Here is a 17,186-nt window from a genome sequence, read left to right on the forward strand (position 1 = left end):
CCCTTCTGGGTGTGGGGTGAAATCCAGTGTTTTTTGAGTGTGTGCCATGTTGCAGTGAACCAGTGCCCACAGCTTCCCCCCTCCCAACCGCCTCAAGATGTTATTTGTACGCACAACTTCAGTTCACCGATTGAAGCCTCCTAACATTAACGTGCATTTGGGGAAACTTTTAGGAGATGCTTTTGCCCCTAACCTCTACCCCGATACCTCTTCTTCCGTAGAAGTTGAGAAACTGGCATCCCATCAGTAGGTGTGGCTTGAAACCTGTTGAAATTCTGGTTGTCTCGCTGGTGGCTTGTGCACAAAACTCACCAGCAAATCGTTCTGTGTCGTTTTTAATGTACTTGACAGGCTGCCTTAGGGTGCTGTGATATTTGGTAGACATACTGCCGGCCTTGGGGTTTTGGAATTGAAGCTGCAGCCCTAACCCCACCTACCTGGGAGTAAGCCCTGTTGAATTAAATAGGACTTATTTCTGAGTAGACACGGTTAGGATTACCCTGTTCATTTGAGGTCAGAGAAGATAAGATTTATTTATTGTCATTGTCCATATATACACAGTATACACAACAACGAAAGGGAGGAGGATCTGTTCATACTGGCTTTTTACACACTCCTGCCATTCGCAGACAGGGGAAGGAAGAATACTTAGCACTTCAGACTGAACAGAGGATCTATGAGTTTGTCCATATTGCTCCAGCCTAGTCCAGTGGCTTTTGAAAAAAAAAAATTCCCTTCCCCCCTTCCCTTTAATTCACTTATTTTGCTATAGGGGAGGGAATTGGGGCAGGGTGTGTGTTACCCATGGGCAGGATCACTTTTAAACTGTAGTTTTTATAAAATGTTATAAACTTGTATCTTTTTACCATTACAGTGTGGTGTCTGATCCTTTTTTGTGACCTATTTTTTTTGGGGGGGGGGGGAGAGAATGTTCTTGCTTCGCTTGGCTTCTCCATTTCAACTCTGCCAAAGATTCAGTTCATTATACCGTCAATGGCCTGTTACCCACAATCCACCAAAGAGCTCTGAAGTTGCCTTGCCAACGAAGGAGGCTGTTTGGTTGGTATTCTCTAAACTCTCTTTCCAGGGTTCCAAGCCATAGCTGGAGACTGAATTTGGAACTGTTTCGACTAGTGAGCTACAACAGTTGCCCACTGGGTTCCTCAGTGCCTTCCTCTGACTTCATTTATATATGGGCTATATAATTTGGGTCACTGGAGATGGGAAGAACTGGCTCCTGCCACTGGGCCAACCAACCCAAAGGTGTTCCTGAAGCCAAATGGCTACTTGCATAAAAGATAGCTTGAAAAAAGTTAACTGTAGCTTTTCCTTTCTGATTTGTTTTCAATTAGTGCTACACCAGTTTGGGAGGAGGGAATGTCAGAACTAGTAATCTCTAAGGAAAGCACACCTTGCAAAAAGAATTTGTTAACCAGTTTTATTATGAAATTGCATCCAGTTCCCTTCCCTCCTGCCCCCCCCCCGAAAAAAAGTTAAAATTTTATTACTTGGGATTATGCTGCGAGGTAGATAGACCAAGCTAAGAGATGAAGACATCCCTGTGTTTTTTGAGTGAGGATTCGAACCCAGCTTCTCCATAGTCCAAATCCAGCAGCTGGCACAGTGCTCGAGGCTTTCACGAATCCTCAGTCACCGTTGTACTTGGGATTGATGACTGTGGTAGTGGCACTCCGGTATAGTGGATTGTTCACCTACAAAAGAGGCAAGAAGACAAAGTTGTATGCCTCTTACTTCCTGTTACAGAATTTGCTTTCCCCAAATCAGGTGTGTGTGCCACAGGTTTGATCTGCAGGTAGGGCTACGAGAGACTTTTCCCTGAAACCCTGGAGAGTCACTGCCAGTCAACATTGACCACTGGGCTGGATGAACCAACAGTACAAGGTAGCTTCTTATGGTGGGACACTTTCTGTGGTTGAAAGGGGTTTCCATCATTTTCTGTTAACATTTTTGGAACAACAATAAAATGCATCTAGGTTTATTACACGATTGCCTGTAAACATCAGCAGGCCCAGCTGCTGCTTTGGTCACAGCCTGAGCTAAGGTGGGTCTCAGCGACATGGATATACGCTGAAAGAAGATACAAACATGGTTGGGCGAAAAGTTGGGTCTCCACTTTGAAGAAGTTGAAGTCTGCTCATCTAAAAAGTTAGTCAAGCAGGGAGGTTAAAAATCGGACTTGTGCCTAACTTGCCCCTTTCTGCATAGAGTGTTTAGCCTTCTAGCTTTGGGCTTGCTGTAAGCGCTCCACTGTTGTGGCCTCACCATCCCTTTTACAGAATGAGCGTAACTTTTGTTCCAGGAAACAGCAGCCCAGTCAGGGATGAGAAATTCCCTGGCTGGGATAAGGAGCAGGTGAGATCAGAATGACCAGGGCTGGCTGACATGAACTAACCGCAGCTTTCAGGCAGGGAAGGAAGGAGCACTGACCTCATTCCACTTGGCATGCTTCCTCTCCTTTTCAAAACGCTTGAACTCCCTCCGGTCATAGATCTCCAAGACGATGCGGTAGACTATTATGAGGAAGAGACCAAAAAACACCAAGCCCAGCACTGAGCTCAGTACCAGCCTGAATGTCTTCTTGGTCGTGTTACCTGGCAGAGTAAAAGAAAGGGGTTAGGAGGCTCTGCAGATGAGTTCCTTGACACGTGACAGGAGGGCGTTCCACAAGGGCGGGCACCACTACTGAGAAGGCCCTCTGCCTGGTTGCCTGTAACCTCACTTTTCACAATGAGGGAACCACCAGAAGACGCCCAGTGCTGGATCTCAGTGCCCAGGCTGAACAACGGAGGTGGAGATGCTCCTTGAGGGATACAGGGCCGAAGCAATTTTGGGCTTTAAATGTCAGCACCAACACTTTGAATTGTGCTCGGAAACATACGGGGAGCCAATGTAGGTCTTTCAGGACCAGTGTTATATTGTTGCGGCGGCCACTCTCAGTCACCAGCCTGACAGCCTTATTCTGGATTAGTTGTAGTTTCCGAGTCACCTTCAAAGGTAGCCCCACGTGGAGCACATGGCAGTAGTCCAGTCAAGAGATAACCACAGCATGTACTACTCAGGTGGCAGAGGGCACATGCCAGTAGTGTCTCAGCTGCCATACCAGATGGAGCTGTTAGGCAGCTGCCCTGGACACAGAATTAACCTGTGCCTCCATGGACCCTTGGAAGGGTGAGTCACTCTTGGAAGAGGATCAACGGATGATGTGAAGTCACATACAGCCTGGGTTACAACTTAGGCTCCAGAAGAATCAGGTGCCACTGAAACTTGTGCATGATGTAGTTCAACGTGCCTTCTGTCACGTCAAAATAGTCTGGCCTTAAGAAGAGCCTTGTCACATCAGGCCAGAGACTCATTTAGTCCTGTTGTCACAGGGACCAACCCGATGCTCCTACGAGTTGCCCAGAAACAGGGCAACTTCCTGCAATAGCCCCTTCCTGCAACTAAGGGTCTCCCACCCTTCTTTCCTGTGCCCACTTACCTTCTTTGCCATGCACTGTCAGGGTGATGGAGCCCTCCTTGTCCCTCTCAATGAGGTAGATGAGGAGGCTGCCATCTTCTGCTTTGGTCTGGCACCATCTTTCGTTGGTGACGGAGGCTGGCACCACATTCACCGTCTGGTTGCAGGATGCACTACAAGTCTCCTGCAGCAGCCCAGTTCCAAAGGCCCTGCACTCCGCACAATTCCTGCCAACACACAAGAGCAGCCGTGAGCATTTTTTGCTCGTGCTTCTAACTAGAGCACAAGGACACCCTTTCTACAATGGTCGGGAAAAGGGGGAGGAAGACACACAGAGTTGTAAGCTGTGCTCCATGCTTGGTTTGGCCATAGTTGCAGAGATACCGGAGAAATGTAGCTGCTGGCCAGCCATCTTGCTGTCCCTCCACCCCACCCACCCATACACACCCCTGTTACAAAGTAGGTCAGGCCCTCTCCTGAGACCAAGTCAGCATCTCACCTGTGCTCCTCACAGGGTGTCTGGCAGTCAGCACAGCGGCTGCAGTGACTGTCAAACCAGCCAGCGTCACAATGGCATCTGTTGCAGGCGCACTGCCCGTGACCGCTGCATACAACGCCCTCCTGTGTGCATCCACTGGTCTCCAGGCTGCACTGGCACGCACTGCCAGTATAGTTCTGATGGCACTCACAGTTGCCACATCTGCATTGCCCGTTGCCTACCGGTACAAAGAGAGACGTCTGTCAGCATCACAGAGTTCCTTCACAAAGCCATCCCACCCACATCTATATATGTCTTATTCAGCAACCTTTCTGCCTTTTGAGATGCCAGCAGACACTGATTGCCCTCAGACTTTGAGGCGCACCTTTGTAAGCGTCTGGGCTAGAAAGTTGCTCGTCTTAAATGAAATTGTGAGAGAGTCTTCAGAAGCTGGATTCTGTGCTCAGTACTGTGCTTTTCCTGCACTGCAGTTTATAAACACACGCCTAGGAATATTTGGACTCCTTCAGGGGACTGTTTGTTGAGCATTCACCCTGTTTGGTTTACACAAAACTTATTCCGAGGTTAGACTATGTTTGGTCTTAATTGAGCATTCACTCTGTTTTTGCTTGCAGGGAGGTTATACTGCAATGAACATTTCATCCTGATTAGCTGGTGTGGAGGTTATACACCTTCCCGTTAATCATTTCCTTATCTGCAAAAAAAGCCTTGCTTGTTTTAAAAGGGGATTTGTTGCATGAAGTTGACAGATCCCGCCCCCCCCCCGCAAAATACTGACAATTTGTAGGCAACATTAGCAGCCTGCTTTCCTCCTTAAAACCTATGGAAATAACCCCCTCTGGCTACAGTAAAGCCACCAGCATCCCCACTGGTCCCACTAATGACTGCATTGCCCAACATCTGCCAGGTTAAAAGAAAACGGTGGCAGCCCTACCATTAGAAGATTTTTACCTCCACAGAGCTGCCCGTTGTGCCTTTCGCAGCCAGCATCATCACACTTGCAGAGGGGTCCGCTCGCCTGGGCATGGCACTGGCACTTCCCGCACACGCACTGGCCCTTGCCGCTGCACACCGGGCCCGTGTCGTTCACATCTCGGCACGTGGCCTCTGCGTCCGCCAGCTCCTCTGGCTTGCACTCACACAGCCGGCCGACATGGCCCTCCTGGCAGCTAGAAGAGCAAAGACAGTACAAGGGCGGGGTGGGTCAGAGTTGCTGAACCAGACTTATCAGGTCCACTGAGCCAGGTTTTTTCTACTCCCAACCCAAGAAACCTAGCAAATAGGTCTCTGCCCCACCAGCTTGCCTGCCCTCAGCCAGCCCCAACTGCCTGCCTTCTCTCTATTTTCAACCAGTCCAGAAAGCTCCGTGGCTGCAGTGTTGACTCTCTGGCTCTGGCTTCCCCTACCATTTGGGATTCCCTGTACCAGCGTGACAAAGGGCATCAGCCGCGACTGAAGCCTAGCTGCCTTCTACCCTAAAGCAGCAACCCAAACGATCATGGGGTTTAGAGGAAATGCAGGGACATTTGGGCCTTTTCTAATCCGGAGTGGAAAAGAACTGATTTTGGGATAGTGGGGGAAATGGGACCGGGTTGGGTTTTCTAAAGTTATCAATGGGGTAGACTGGAGACGGAGTAATCATTTCCCCTTCTGTATATAGTACTAGAATCCAGGATCACAATTAATTGGTAATAGATTCAGAAAAAAGGATTCATTTCCACAATACATAATCTTAATCCCTGTTATCTAGGAGCACATGTACGTGTGTGTGTACACATGGAGAGAAGGGGGTCACGTTTCTAAAACTTTTTATTAATTAATAATACCTGCAGATGCCGCAGGTGAGGTTGCCACGGCCGCCAGAACAGTGAGGCGCATAGGACTGCGTATCTCCGCACTGGCAGTCGCAGAGCGTCGCCACTTCTATATGCACCTCCTCACCCACTCCTAGAACTCGAAGCACCACCTTCTGGGGACCAGGCAGGCAGGTGATGGCCTTTATCCGTACTGAGAATTCCACCTGTTGGGGGGGGGAGCAACTGAGATAAGGAAAGAGCGACCCCCGCCATTGCCATCCATATTGGTCAAAGCCAGGGGTGGAGAAGCTGTGGCCCTCCAGGTGCTGTTGAGCTTCCCCTGCCATCAGCCGCCAGTCAATAATAGGGCCAATGGTTGGAGGTGGGTTAGAAGCTAGAGTCCAGCAACATCTGGAGGGCCTCGGCTTCCCCTGCCCTGCTCCGTGTCAATTAGTGGAAACAGAATAGGACCTATAACTATAAAACCTGTTCTACACAACTCTACTGTTCCCTTCCTGTTCTAGATGCCTCTACTGTTTCTCCCTCCCTGTTCTAAACATCTTTACTGTTCCTCCCTGTTCTAGATGCCTCTACTGTTCCTCTCTCCCTGTTCTAAACATATTTACTGTTCCTCCCTCCCTGTTCTAGATGCCTCTACTGTTCCTCCCTCCCTGTTCTAAACATCTTTACTGTTCTTCCCACCTGTTCTAGATGTCTCTGTTTCTCCCTCCCTGTTTTGCTCTAACTGAGCCAACCCTGAAGGCTTGGAACAAATAGAAAGCACTGGCCTAATAGGCCAGGAGTGGGGAAGGCTTTCCTGCCTGAGGGGCCACTCTCCCTTCTGGACAACCATCCAAGGACCACATGACAGTGGTGGCTAGGAATGGGCAAGTAACTATTACAAATTTTACCTTTCTACAGTAGGCTTGTTTCTCCACACACACACACTATACTCCATACAGACAAGCAAGAGGACTTCTCTAGAGTTCAAGAACGCATTCCAGCCAGGGAAAACACTCGGGCTGTAAATGGGGTGTGACCTGTAAAGAGGAGGTGTGGCCTAGATTGGGTTTGCCACCCCCGATCCTAAGTGCTCACCTGCTGGTTGACGCGTACGCCAATGCATTCTCCACCTTGCGTGTGCCCAGAAGTTTCTGAGTCGCCACAGTGCGAGTCGTAAGCAATGGCAATGCCAGGAGCAAGATCTGAAGAGTGCACCAAGTTCACGGTGGATGAGAGGCTCTGTGGGGAGACCGGCCATGAGAACGTGATCCTAGACTTTGGGCGAGTGTCTGTGTCTGCCTTCTGACACTGTAGCACCAGTTGCTGAGCTGAAGATCCAAAGATCCACGATTCAAGTCATTTGCTGACTCGGCACTCAGGGTGGGATAATGCTGGACAACTTTACAGGGCTGTTGTAAATCATATTGGGGTATGTAATGCACTTTGAACTTATTAGTATTATAGCTCACTATTGCATTCATAGTCTCTTCCAGGGCTCATGAATCCTCAGACCTGATCAGTGGGTGATATCCAATACTAGTCATAGGAGTAGACCCATTGCAACCAATAGAATTTCATCCATTTATTTCAATGTCTCCTCTATGCATAATTTAAGCATACGCAGTACACACCATTCATTTGAAGAATCCTGGGAACTGTAGTTTGTTTGGGGGTACTGGGAACTATAGCTCCGAGAGGCAAATTACAGAACCCAGGATCCTTTGATAGAGCATGTATGTTCCAAATGTGTCCACGGTCTTAGCTGGATGTTACCTAGTGTCCATCGCCAGCAGAGGGCAGAATCAGCAAATCTGGTTCAGAACAGAACAGAAGTGCTTTATTGTTCCATTCACTTGTAAAAAGGACCCCTGGACGATTAAGTCCAGTCAATGGTGACTATGGGATTGCGGTGCTCATCTCACTTTCAGGCTGAGGGAGCTGCTGCTTGTCCACAGACAGCTTTCCGGGTCATGTGGCACACGCCCTGTGGAACACCCTCCCACCACATGTCAAAGAGAAAAATAACTACCAGTCTTTCAGAAGACATCTGAAGGCAGCCCTGTTTAGGGAAGCTTTTAATGTTTAACAGACTATTGTATTTTAATATTTTGTTGGAAGCCGCCCAGAGCGGCTGGGGAAACCCAGCCAGATGGGCAGGATATAAATATATTATTATTATTATTATTATTATTATTATTATTAACAACTGCTTCTGGCACAATGGAACACCATGACAGAAACGCCGTTTACCTCCCCGCCAGAGCGGTACCTATTTATCCTACTTGCACTTTGACGTGCTTTCAAACTGCTAGGTGGGCAGGAACTGAGACAGAGCAACAGGAGCTCACCCCGTTGCGGGGATTCGAACCGCCGACCTTCTGATCAGCAAGCCCTAGGCTCTGTGGTTTAACCCACAGCGCCACCCGCGTCCTAGCTACTATCCTACATGGAACTAAAAGGCCCTAGTGAGGAGAAAAGTGGGTGCAGGTTCGTCACTGGAAGCCAGCATGTTCAGGCAGTCATGGTAAGTCACACCTTGGCTTACCTTGAGGTACAAACCAAACCACTTTCTCTCAGCCTATCCTACTTAACAGGGTTGTTGTGAGGATAAAATTGGGGGTGGGGAGAACTACGTACACCACCTTGAGGTCCTTGGAGGAAAGGTGGGATATAAATAAATAAAAATCTAGATGGTACATGCTTTTCATATTGAAAATGTGAACATTGTTTGCTGCAACAGGCTAACATGGCTCTGGTGGTGTCCGCCTTGAAAACATAATTAAATCACAGAATGCCCATTCCCCCTTCGGGCTTGGCTCTATTCCAGGGGGCTCCTGGGGGCCTGTTTTGCCCTCCCAAGGGGGGTTCTGCCCCTTGATACCCGTACTCAGCCTCACACTGTAGGCGTCTGCGATGAGCTGCACCACGTTGCTGGAATCCTCCCTCAGTTCCCCAACCACGGACTTGGGAATGAGTCTGCTCAGTTCCTGAGAGGAAAGGGAAAAGTCAGAGTGAGAGGCGCGCACACACACACCCCTCAGGTTTCCCCTACTCCTCTGCCTTCCAGTTCAGCACTCACCTCATACATAGAAAGCCTGGGCCCAGTCACGGCAAATATGGCCTGGATGTTAGATTCAGACAGCACCTCGGCCAGGTGCGCAACTGAGGGGTAGTCCTGCAAAGAGACATGAGAATGGGGTCACGTTCAAAGGAGTCTCTGCTTAGATTTTCCTCTCTCCCCCCCCACAACTCTACATCTTGCTGGAGGTGGGGGTTAGAATCTGGAAGCCTTGAATCTCTGCACTCCAAATCAAAAAGATATAAACCAAGAGTGGCTAACCTGTGTCCCATCAGATGTCAGGTTGACTACAACTCCAAGGAGTGGTCATGCTGGTTGGGAGTTCAGTAACAACTGGAGGGCCACAGATTCCCTAAAGTAAAGGTAAAGGTACCCCTGACCATTAGGTCCAGTCGTGGACAACTCTGGGATTGCGGAGCTCATCTCGCTCTATAGGCCGAGGGAGCCGGTGTTTGTCCGCAGACAACTACTGGGTCATGTGGCCAGCATAACTAAGCTGCCTCTGGCGAACCAGAGCAGCGCACGGAAAAGCCATTTACCTTCCTGCCAGAGCAGTACCTATTTATCTACTTGCACTTTGACGTGCTTTTGAACTGCTAGGTTGGCAGGAGCTGGGACTGAACAACGGGAGCTCACCCCGTCTCGGAGATTCAAACCGCCAACCTTCCGATCAGCAAGCCCTAGGCTCAGCGGTTTAGACCACAGCGCCACCTGCGTTCCACAGATTCCCTAAACCTTGGTATAAATGCTGAAAAAATATACTGTATGAATTTATGTCAAGTCAGCCACTTTGAATTATTTAAGCCAAGATCTTGACTTTCAGGCCGTTAGGACACTGGATGTGATCTTGTCCAGAGTCAGACCGTTGATCTGTCCAGCTCACTAGTATCTAAACTGACTGGCAGCAGCTCTCTGGGTTCAGGCAAGCCCTACCTGGAGATGTCGGGGATTGAGCCCGAGACCTTCTGCCACTGAACTATGGCCCATTTCAGCAAAATTTTGGATTTCCAGCACAGCTAATAACACCAGATTCTGTCTCTAATGGCCCCTAGCTCATAGTTCAGGAACAGAAGCCATCCCTCCCTACTCTAAATCACTAGCTGCTAACTTTATTCAAAGCACACAAAATAGGGCATTCACAAGACTATTCTTCATGCTGAATAAGCCAGCTTGGAATTGTTCCACAACATTTACTCCCAATGTCCACACGAGATGTGATGTTACATAACACAACCTGCCACCAAAAATGGCTCTAAACGTCTAGCTCTCCCCCTGTAGTGAGAGTTAACTCTTTCTTCTGCAGCATCATGATTCTCTGCACTTCATTGGCTAGCACTGCTTGGGAAATGCGGGACACCATTATGGAAGCATGGGACTACCCACAGGTCAGAAACAGGTTCACACACACCTCTTCTTCCCCATTGGCCTCACAATCCCTTCCCTTCCCTCTTCCAGCTGGTCTCATTCAGAGCCAAGCATGGTTATGATCACATGTATGATACACGTAGTGGCAAAACCACTACAACCATCCGTAAAAGTGAGCGCGCATACTGCGATCAGGGAGGTGCTGTTGCACTTGCAATGCCAACCACAGTGTTAGGAGGGCGGGTGCTTGGGTGAGAAAGAGGGGGAGGAAGTGGGGAGGAGCACACGAGATCAAGGGGGAAAGAAACAGGGGAGAAACCCACAAACCACCTAACCAACATTAAGTAGCCAGGAAAGTGATACAACTGCACTGAGTCATTATCTCAAATTTCGTTTTCAACTCCAATACCACTGGTGTGCATCTCAAACTCATAACCACCAGCACCTGGGTGTGGCCTGACCTTTCTGGTTCCCATAGACTCATAAGAGTTGGAAGGGATCTGTATGGTCATCTAGTCCAACCCCCTGCAATGTAGGAATATGCAGCTGTCCCTTACGGGGATCGAACCTACAACCTTGGCGGTAAAAGCACCACGCTCTAACCAACTGAGCTATCCAGCTGACTTTCACTTGTGTAACATCTTAGCTGATGAAGAGTTCTAGAGAACTCAAAAAACTGGCCACATTTTCTTGTGGTTTGGGGGTTGATCCTAATATAGACATCACCCAACGTTGAACCTTGTTGTTTTCTTTTGTCTCCCGAGGTAATCTCTCTCCCTGCCTAACTTTGTTTTTCAAGAGGACCAAGAGAGACCTACGTATAGGTGGCTTTTCGTATATAGCCCTCTGGCATCCAAGTGGCAGCGGCCATCGTTGGGCATGTAGACCCCACCCAGTTTCCCATCTCCTGCCATGTGGAATGTGCCATCCGAAGTGAAGACCAAGAGCTTTGTCACATTACGCCAGCCAATCTGCTCCTGGAAGAAGGGATGGGAGAGAGGGAAGTTACACTGCAATTCCCACATGCAAGCAGTTAGCCCAATATTTTCTGCTTTTGGTAATCTGTACATGGGCACAAAAGGGTTACACAAGAACATCGCATCTTTAGGTACCAGGTTAACAGAACCAAAACTTCAAGATCTACAGCACTTACAGATTTCAACACTCAGGATTTTGCCAGTGACATGTTGCCTTCAGCATTTGGATTTCAGATTTTGAAATTGGCTTCTTTTTATTGGCCAAGCCAAAGTGGCTAAGCTTTGGCCCTTTCCCTATGTTGCTAGACTCCCAACTTCCACCATCCCTGACAACTGACCATGCTGGCTAGGAAGGATGAGAGTTGGATTCTGACAACATTTAGAGGGTCATAGGTTTCCCGCCACTAAGCTGAACAACCACCTATTGCATGTCATCTGTCAAATACTGTTAAGTGCTGCTAATGACTGGAACAAAACCAGTGGAGTTTCCAGGTTAGGAAACCCAATAGAGTATTGATCAGTAGGTAATTCAGCATCCCCTGACCTGGAAGTTGAACCTGGGATGAAATTTCCAGGTGGACCTGTATGAAATCTTCATTGCTATGGATTGTTCCTTTGTACTGTTCTCGTTTGCCCAGAGCAGACAGTGCACAATTTGTACATTCGGGCAGTTCCAGATGACCTGTTTCTTCAGCATTTATTCTGATTTGTTTACAGGGAGGCTAGAAGATGTTGCGTCAAACCAAGTGTTGCCTCACACTTTCCACTGCATTTCTCCACGGCTTTCCTTTTTGCAGAAAGTCTGAACTTTTTTGTCCTGATCAGCTTTAATTGGGAATTGTGAACTTGGCTGGGAATAATGAAAACAATGATGGTCTGGGAATGCCCTGAATGTATTACCCCGTGCCTCACAACTATATACAATGGGAAGATTAGCACAGTTTAGGGTTTGCACATGCTTGGGTTCACATGTGTGTGTGCATGCGCACGAACACATGCTCCTGTGCCTGCCTTATTGTCGTCAGGGCCTACGTTCCCTTCTCAGCCACGCGCCTCCTCTACCAGCCATGCACGTAAAGCTACCCCACCACCTCACCTTGCAAATGACGGCCTGCATGATGGCATCAAAGCCCCCCTCGGCCGGGTCCAGGTTCCCAGAGATGCGCTGCTGGCTGACCCTGCTCTCGAACTCGCTGGCGTTGTCTGTGAGCGCCAGGACGTGCTGGTAGCTGAACGCCGACTGACAGGCCTCGTCCAAGTGAGGGCAGGGGTTTTGCCATTTGGAGGGCGCTGTGCTCACATAGGGCAGCACTGTCTTGTCGACAAAGGAGCCAAACCCTGCAACGAAGAGATCCTGCTGTTTCCTGTCACCTAACAGTGCGTTTGAAAGCCCAGGCGGTGTCAAAGAGGGTCGGAATAGGACTTTTTTGGGGGGGGGTTTCAAATCCAGCACTCCGGCCATGATGGGCCAATCGCCATCTCTCAGCCTAACCCACCTCCCAATCCTGCAACTGCCCCCATCACCATCACCACCACAGCATTGCCTCCAGATCAGCATACCAATCTTCACCGAAGTGGTAACGTCACGTAAGGCAGCTAGCAGGTGGCTCCCCAGCCGCTTGATGTTCTCCAGGTCGTCCTTCATGGAGTACGACAGGTCCATGAGATAGTACAGGTCCACGGGGTAACCTTCAGCCCGCCTGAAGCGCACCGTGACCCTCTGTTCGTCTCCTGTATGCACAGAGTAAGAAGGAAGGGGGAATCGAATCCTCAGTGCTACCAAGATACTGTCCGTATGCTTGATGGAACAATGGGAGAGATTGTGGCAGGAGGATATTAAATTCACTGCCTGTTACAACCTTAGAGAAAACACCTTAAAAATGATGTATAGATGGCACCAGACACCAGAAAAATTAGCCAAAATGTACAGAAATAGATCCCCTTTGCGCTGGAGGTGTAATAAAGAAATCGGGTCATATAAACACATGTGGTGGATGTGTCCTGTTATATCTGAGTATTGGAATGCTGTATATGAAGAACATAAAAAACTGTTAAAGTATACATTCAAAAAAAGACCAGAAATGTTCTTATTAAGTATCTTGCCGGAAGAGATTAAAAAAACGGAGAGAGTACTATGTTTGTATGGTATAACAGCGGCTAGAATGCTAGTGGCCAGAAACTGGAAAAATCCAGTCGCACCAACTATAACGGACTGGCAAAACTTAATGATAGAATATCTGCGACTAGCTAAAACAACAAGTAAAGTTAGGAAACAGATGACCCAGGAAGTATGGAAGGAGTGGAGGATATTTAAAGAATACTTAAGGAATAGCGGTATAAGTGGAATCCTAATGGCAGATGCTGACTGAACCTTTAAAGTAATTAATAGAGACTTAAGGATGGAAAAATATGATTTGTAAATGAAATCTATAACTGTACGCGACATAAATATAATAGTTTAAAATGCAATAAGGAGAATTGGAGGTACAAGAATTTATTTGTAAATAAGAAAAGAAAAGGATAGCAGTATGTATATGTTTATTTTGTGTGTTTGTGTTTGTGTATATGTGTATCTGTGTTTGTATGTGTACTTTTTTTAAATAATAAAGAGAGATATTTAAAAAAAAGAAGGAAGGGGGAATCGAATCCTCAGTGCTACCAAGATACTGTCCGTATGCTTTCCAATGTTGCGAAGGAGCACTGAGTCTCATTTTAGCCAGGGACTGGGAACCTGGGGAACCCCCAGTAGTTGTTAGGTTACAACTCTCACCATCCACGATCGTGGGGCTATGCTGTCTGGCGCCGGAGGGGGCAGGAACCCAACAACAACACCCAGAAGGCAACCCTGTTTTCAGATCACTAGCCAATGGCTCTACTCAATGTACCTCTTCCATCAGAGATGTATGCAAGCTATTAACAGAGGCAAAGGTCTGCCTTGTGCCAGCACCACAATCTTTTAGATACTAGGCAAAACATTTTTCTTCAGCCAGACTTTTAAATAGATTTTTTTAAAAAACCAATTTAATTGGAGAGGTTTTAGCCTATTGTGAGCCATTTGCTTGCTTCCCCTCTCTCCCTCAGCGCCACAACGCCCCCGGCAATATTTATTTTATGCTGTGTATCACCCTGAAATCCAGTATGACTAAAGTCTTTTAAATAAATAGAAATGTAATTTACAATTCCCACATCAGATCATAGTTTGGACATATCCAAACCATGAATTCACTTCCAAAAAAAGTGGAGGGACTACAGTATTCCAAATAAGTCCTAACAGCATGATCACCAACAACAACACATAAGCAATAATGAATGGGCATGTCCTTCCTATACCATTAAAACCCATTCAAAGCCCATTCTTTCCCTCAAAGGATTCTGGGCATTGTAGTTTGTAAAGGGTCACTTGCAATTGTAACTCTGTGACGTGTGAACTATAGTGCCCAGAATTCTCTGAGGGAGAATGTGCTTTAATGCTATGGTGCGTACGAAGCCACAGATATGCTATGGACTGGAAAAAAATAAACATCGTTTTGGGAGACTACTGTACAACTGCTATATTGTTTTAAACTGTTTTCAGTATTGCGTTTGACCTGTTTTAACCTGTCCTGGGACCTTACGGTGAAGTGCGGGTAATTAATAACAACAATAATAAATGATGAGTACATTGCACAAAGATTATATCCAACTAACATCAATAAAACAAATTGCTGAAGGTTCACCTATTTACTGTTGTGCTGGTGGCCCTAATGCCGTTTGGAGTCGCAGGAAACAATTGAGGGATACAAAAACCAAACTGGCAAAAGGAAGGCTGGAGAAAGCTGTGTGGATTCACAATTCATTATAGAAGTTTAATTGAAGATGGCCATTGCTCTGCCTTTGGATGCTGACCCAAAACAGGGAGCAAGTGCAGATTTCACAGAAGAGAGGAGGAAGACAATGCTTCTCCCTGAAGCATCCCTGCCAAACAGCCATCTTTCCCACTGGTGATGTGAGGTGAGAATATTCTCTGGAGAATATTCTCGAGAATGAGAAAATTCTTGAGAATATTCTCTGCTAGAAAATTCTCTGGAGAATATTCTCCACAAACTGTAAATTCTAATGTAAGAACCAGTTTTACAACACACATTTTAAAAATCTAGTAAATAATAAGTCAAGCTGTGATGTTGCAGATGGAAGTAATGAATAATGATTTTTTTAAAAATCTAGTTACATTACTGGGCATTGTGTCATTCACCATCAGCAGTTCTGAAATGTGAGCTACAGAAAACTTTTTTTTTAGTTTTTAAAATGCTATTCATTTATATTCCTTTTTCTTTAAAAGCTACATTTCATACATACACAACATAATTAGAATTCAAAGTTGATGGTAAATGTACGGTTAGTGGCAGGCTCAGTGATTAAAGTGAGTCATTCACGCTGAATTTTCAATTTCAAGTTTGGGGGGGGGGAATCAAAGAATGTGAATTCACTGCATTGTTCCATTGAGTAAAAGTATCTGTACAGTTTTTGGTTGCCATCTGAACAAGTTTACCCATGAACAAACATGTATATTAACTAATTATATCATTTTCAATGCATTAAAATGAATATTCTCCTATTTCAAATGAAAATTCTCTAATATTCTCATTAATCGAGAATATTCTCGAGAATATTATTCTCGAGAATTTAACATCACTATCTCCCACCCACCCCAAACTGGCAAAAGAAAGGCTGGAGGGAAGACGTACCAGGCCGAAGCTGAAGAGCAATTCTTTGCGGGGCGAGCTGAGTGAAGCTCTGGCGCTGGGTGCTGTTGCTCAGAGGCCTGTCCTCCAGCACACGCTGCTCACTGTGCGGATCCATTATCTCACTGGGGAGGCAACCACGACGCTCCAGCTCCACCCGAGGGGCACAGCGCTCCATGTCTGACTCACCTGCTTGCACAAAATCCTGGAGAGGGGGGGAATGGGAAGCGGGCAAGTTTCCAGCATTGCTTCCATGCACACACATCCTTCTTTCGGAGGAGCGGGAGAGAAAGAACATATGGGAACAGGCATTGGAGCAAAGAGGACTCTCTCCAAATGGTTGCAAAAATGCATGGAACGCAGGGCAACTGATTCCTGACCATCGAACATGTTGACTGGGGCTGTTGGGAGTTGGGAGTCCAGCACATAATCTAAAAGAAGAATGGGGCACCTGTGTTCCTCCAAAAAGTTGCCGAATCTCAGTCAACATGGCCAATGGTGAGCGGTAATGGGAACTGTAGTCTAGCAAGATCCCCATTCCCAAAACTTTCAAAAAATTATGGTTTTTGTTTTTAAAATTCACTTATATATTCATAGCAATGTCTCAGTAAATTGGGTTTCGTTCCATGGTTGTGAGTGGCATACTTACACCTTTGTCATGGCTGGACCATTTCCTGGGGAGGTTTGACCCGTAGGGGTGCTGGGAGACCAATCTGTTATCCCATTCCCTGGCAGACTTATGGTATGCGAGGGATTCCTGAATGCCCTGGGGATTTTCTGGCCAGCAACGCTGATGCTCCTGCCAAGGACCTAATCTTACTACGGAATAGCAAGAAAATCAATGGGACCACTCCTCTGACGCTGTAGAGCTCAGGCTTTTCCAGTGAACTTCAGACAATGAAGCAGGCTGGACGACAGCTGGAGCACGTCACAGATCTTGTAACAAAGCCAGCCAAACACAGGCTGGAGCACATGGCAGTGCGTAGAATGTGGTGGTGGCAAAGAGAAATGACTTCTCGGCCACCACTGCACCCGGGGATCACTATCCAGCATGGCTCCTCGGAGCGATCAAAGGACTAGTGAAACCTTGGTCGGAATCTGTAACTTCTTAACCCTCCGCATCTCCCCTTGGTGCTGCTGTTAGTACAGTTTCAGAAGATGCGTCCAGAAAAACCATCTACTTCTGTTGTTTAGGATCAACGGCGGTTTTAACAGCCTGACAGTGCTTGAAATCGAGTGCTGCCAACTGCTTGCTCTTTCAACCTTTG

The 17,186-nt window shown here is 47.1% G+C and overlaps 1 protein-coding gene across 1 annotated transcript in view; it reads right to left on the reverse strand.

Annotated features, from left to right (window-relative positions):
• Positions 1-1,487: 1,487 nt before the first annotated feature.
• Positions 1,488-17,186, reverse strand: part of ITGB7 (integrin subunit beta 7) — a 37,140-nt gene continuing 21,441 nt past the window's right edge. The window contains exons 4-16 of the mRNA XM_033138579.1: positions 15,922-16,123; positions 12,758-12,928; positions 12,294-12,535; positions 11,039-11,197; positions 8,856-8,951; positions 8,674-8,763; positions 6,872-7,015; positions 5,804-5,997; positions 4,929-5,146; positions 3,978-4,194; positions 3,500-3,705; positions 2,449-2,612; positions 1,488-1,712 (exon numbers count right to left, since the gene is read on the reverse strand). Of these exons, the coding sequence (XP_032994470.1) occupies positions 1,647-1,712; positions 2,449-2,612; positions 3,500-3,705; positions 3,978-4,194; positions 4,929-5,146; positions 5,804-5,997; positions 6,872-7,015; positions 8,674-8,763; positions 8,856-8,951; positions 11,039-11,197; positions 12,294-12,535; positions 12,758-12,928; positions 15,922-16,123 (2,169 nt within the window). The 3' untranslated portion in view covers positions 1,488-1,646. The remainder of the gene's footprint in view (positions 1,713-2,448; positions 2,613-3,499; positions 3,706-3,977; positions 4,195-4,928; positions 5,147-5,803; positions 5,998-6,871; positions 7,016-8,673; positions 8,764-8,855; positions 8,952-11,038; positions 11,198-12,293; positions 12,536-12,757; positions 12,929-15,921; positions 16,124-17,186) is intronic.

This window comes from Lacerta agilis, chromosome 2, assembly GCF_009819535.1.
Source record: "Lacerta agilis isolate rLacAgi1 chromosome 2, rLacAgi1.pri, whole genome shotgun sequence".
NCBI classification, from domain to species: domain Eukaryota; kingdom Metazoa; phylum Chordata; class Lepidosauria; order Squamata; family Lacertidae; genus Lacerta; species Lacerta agilis.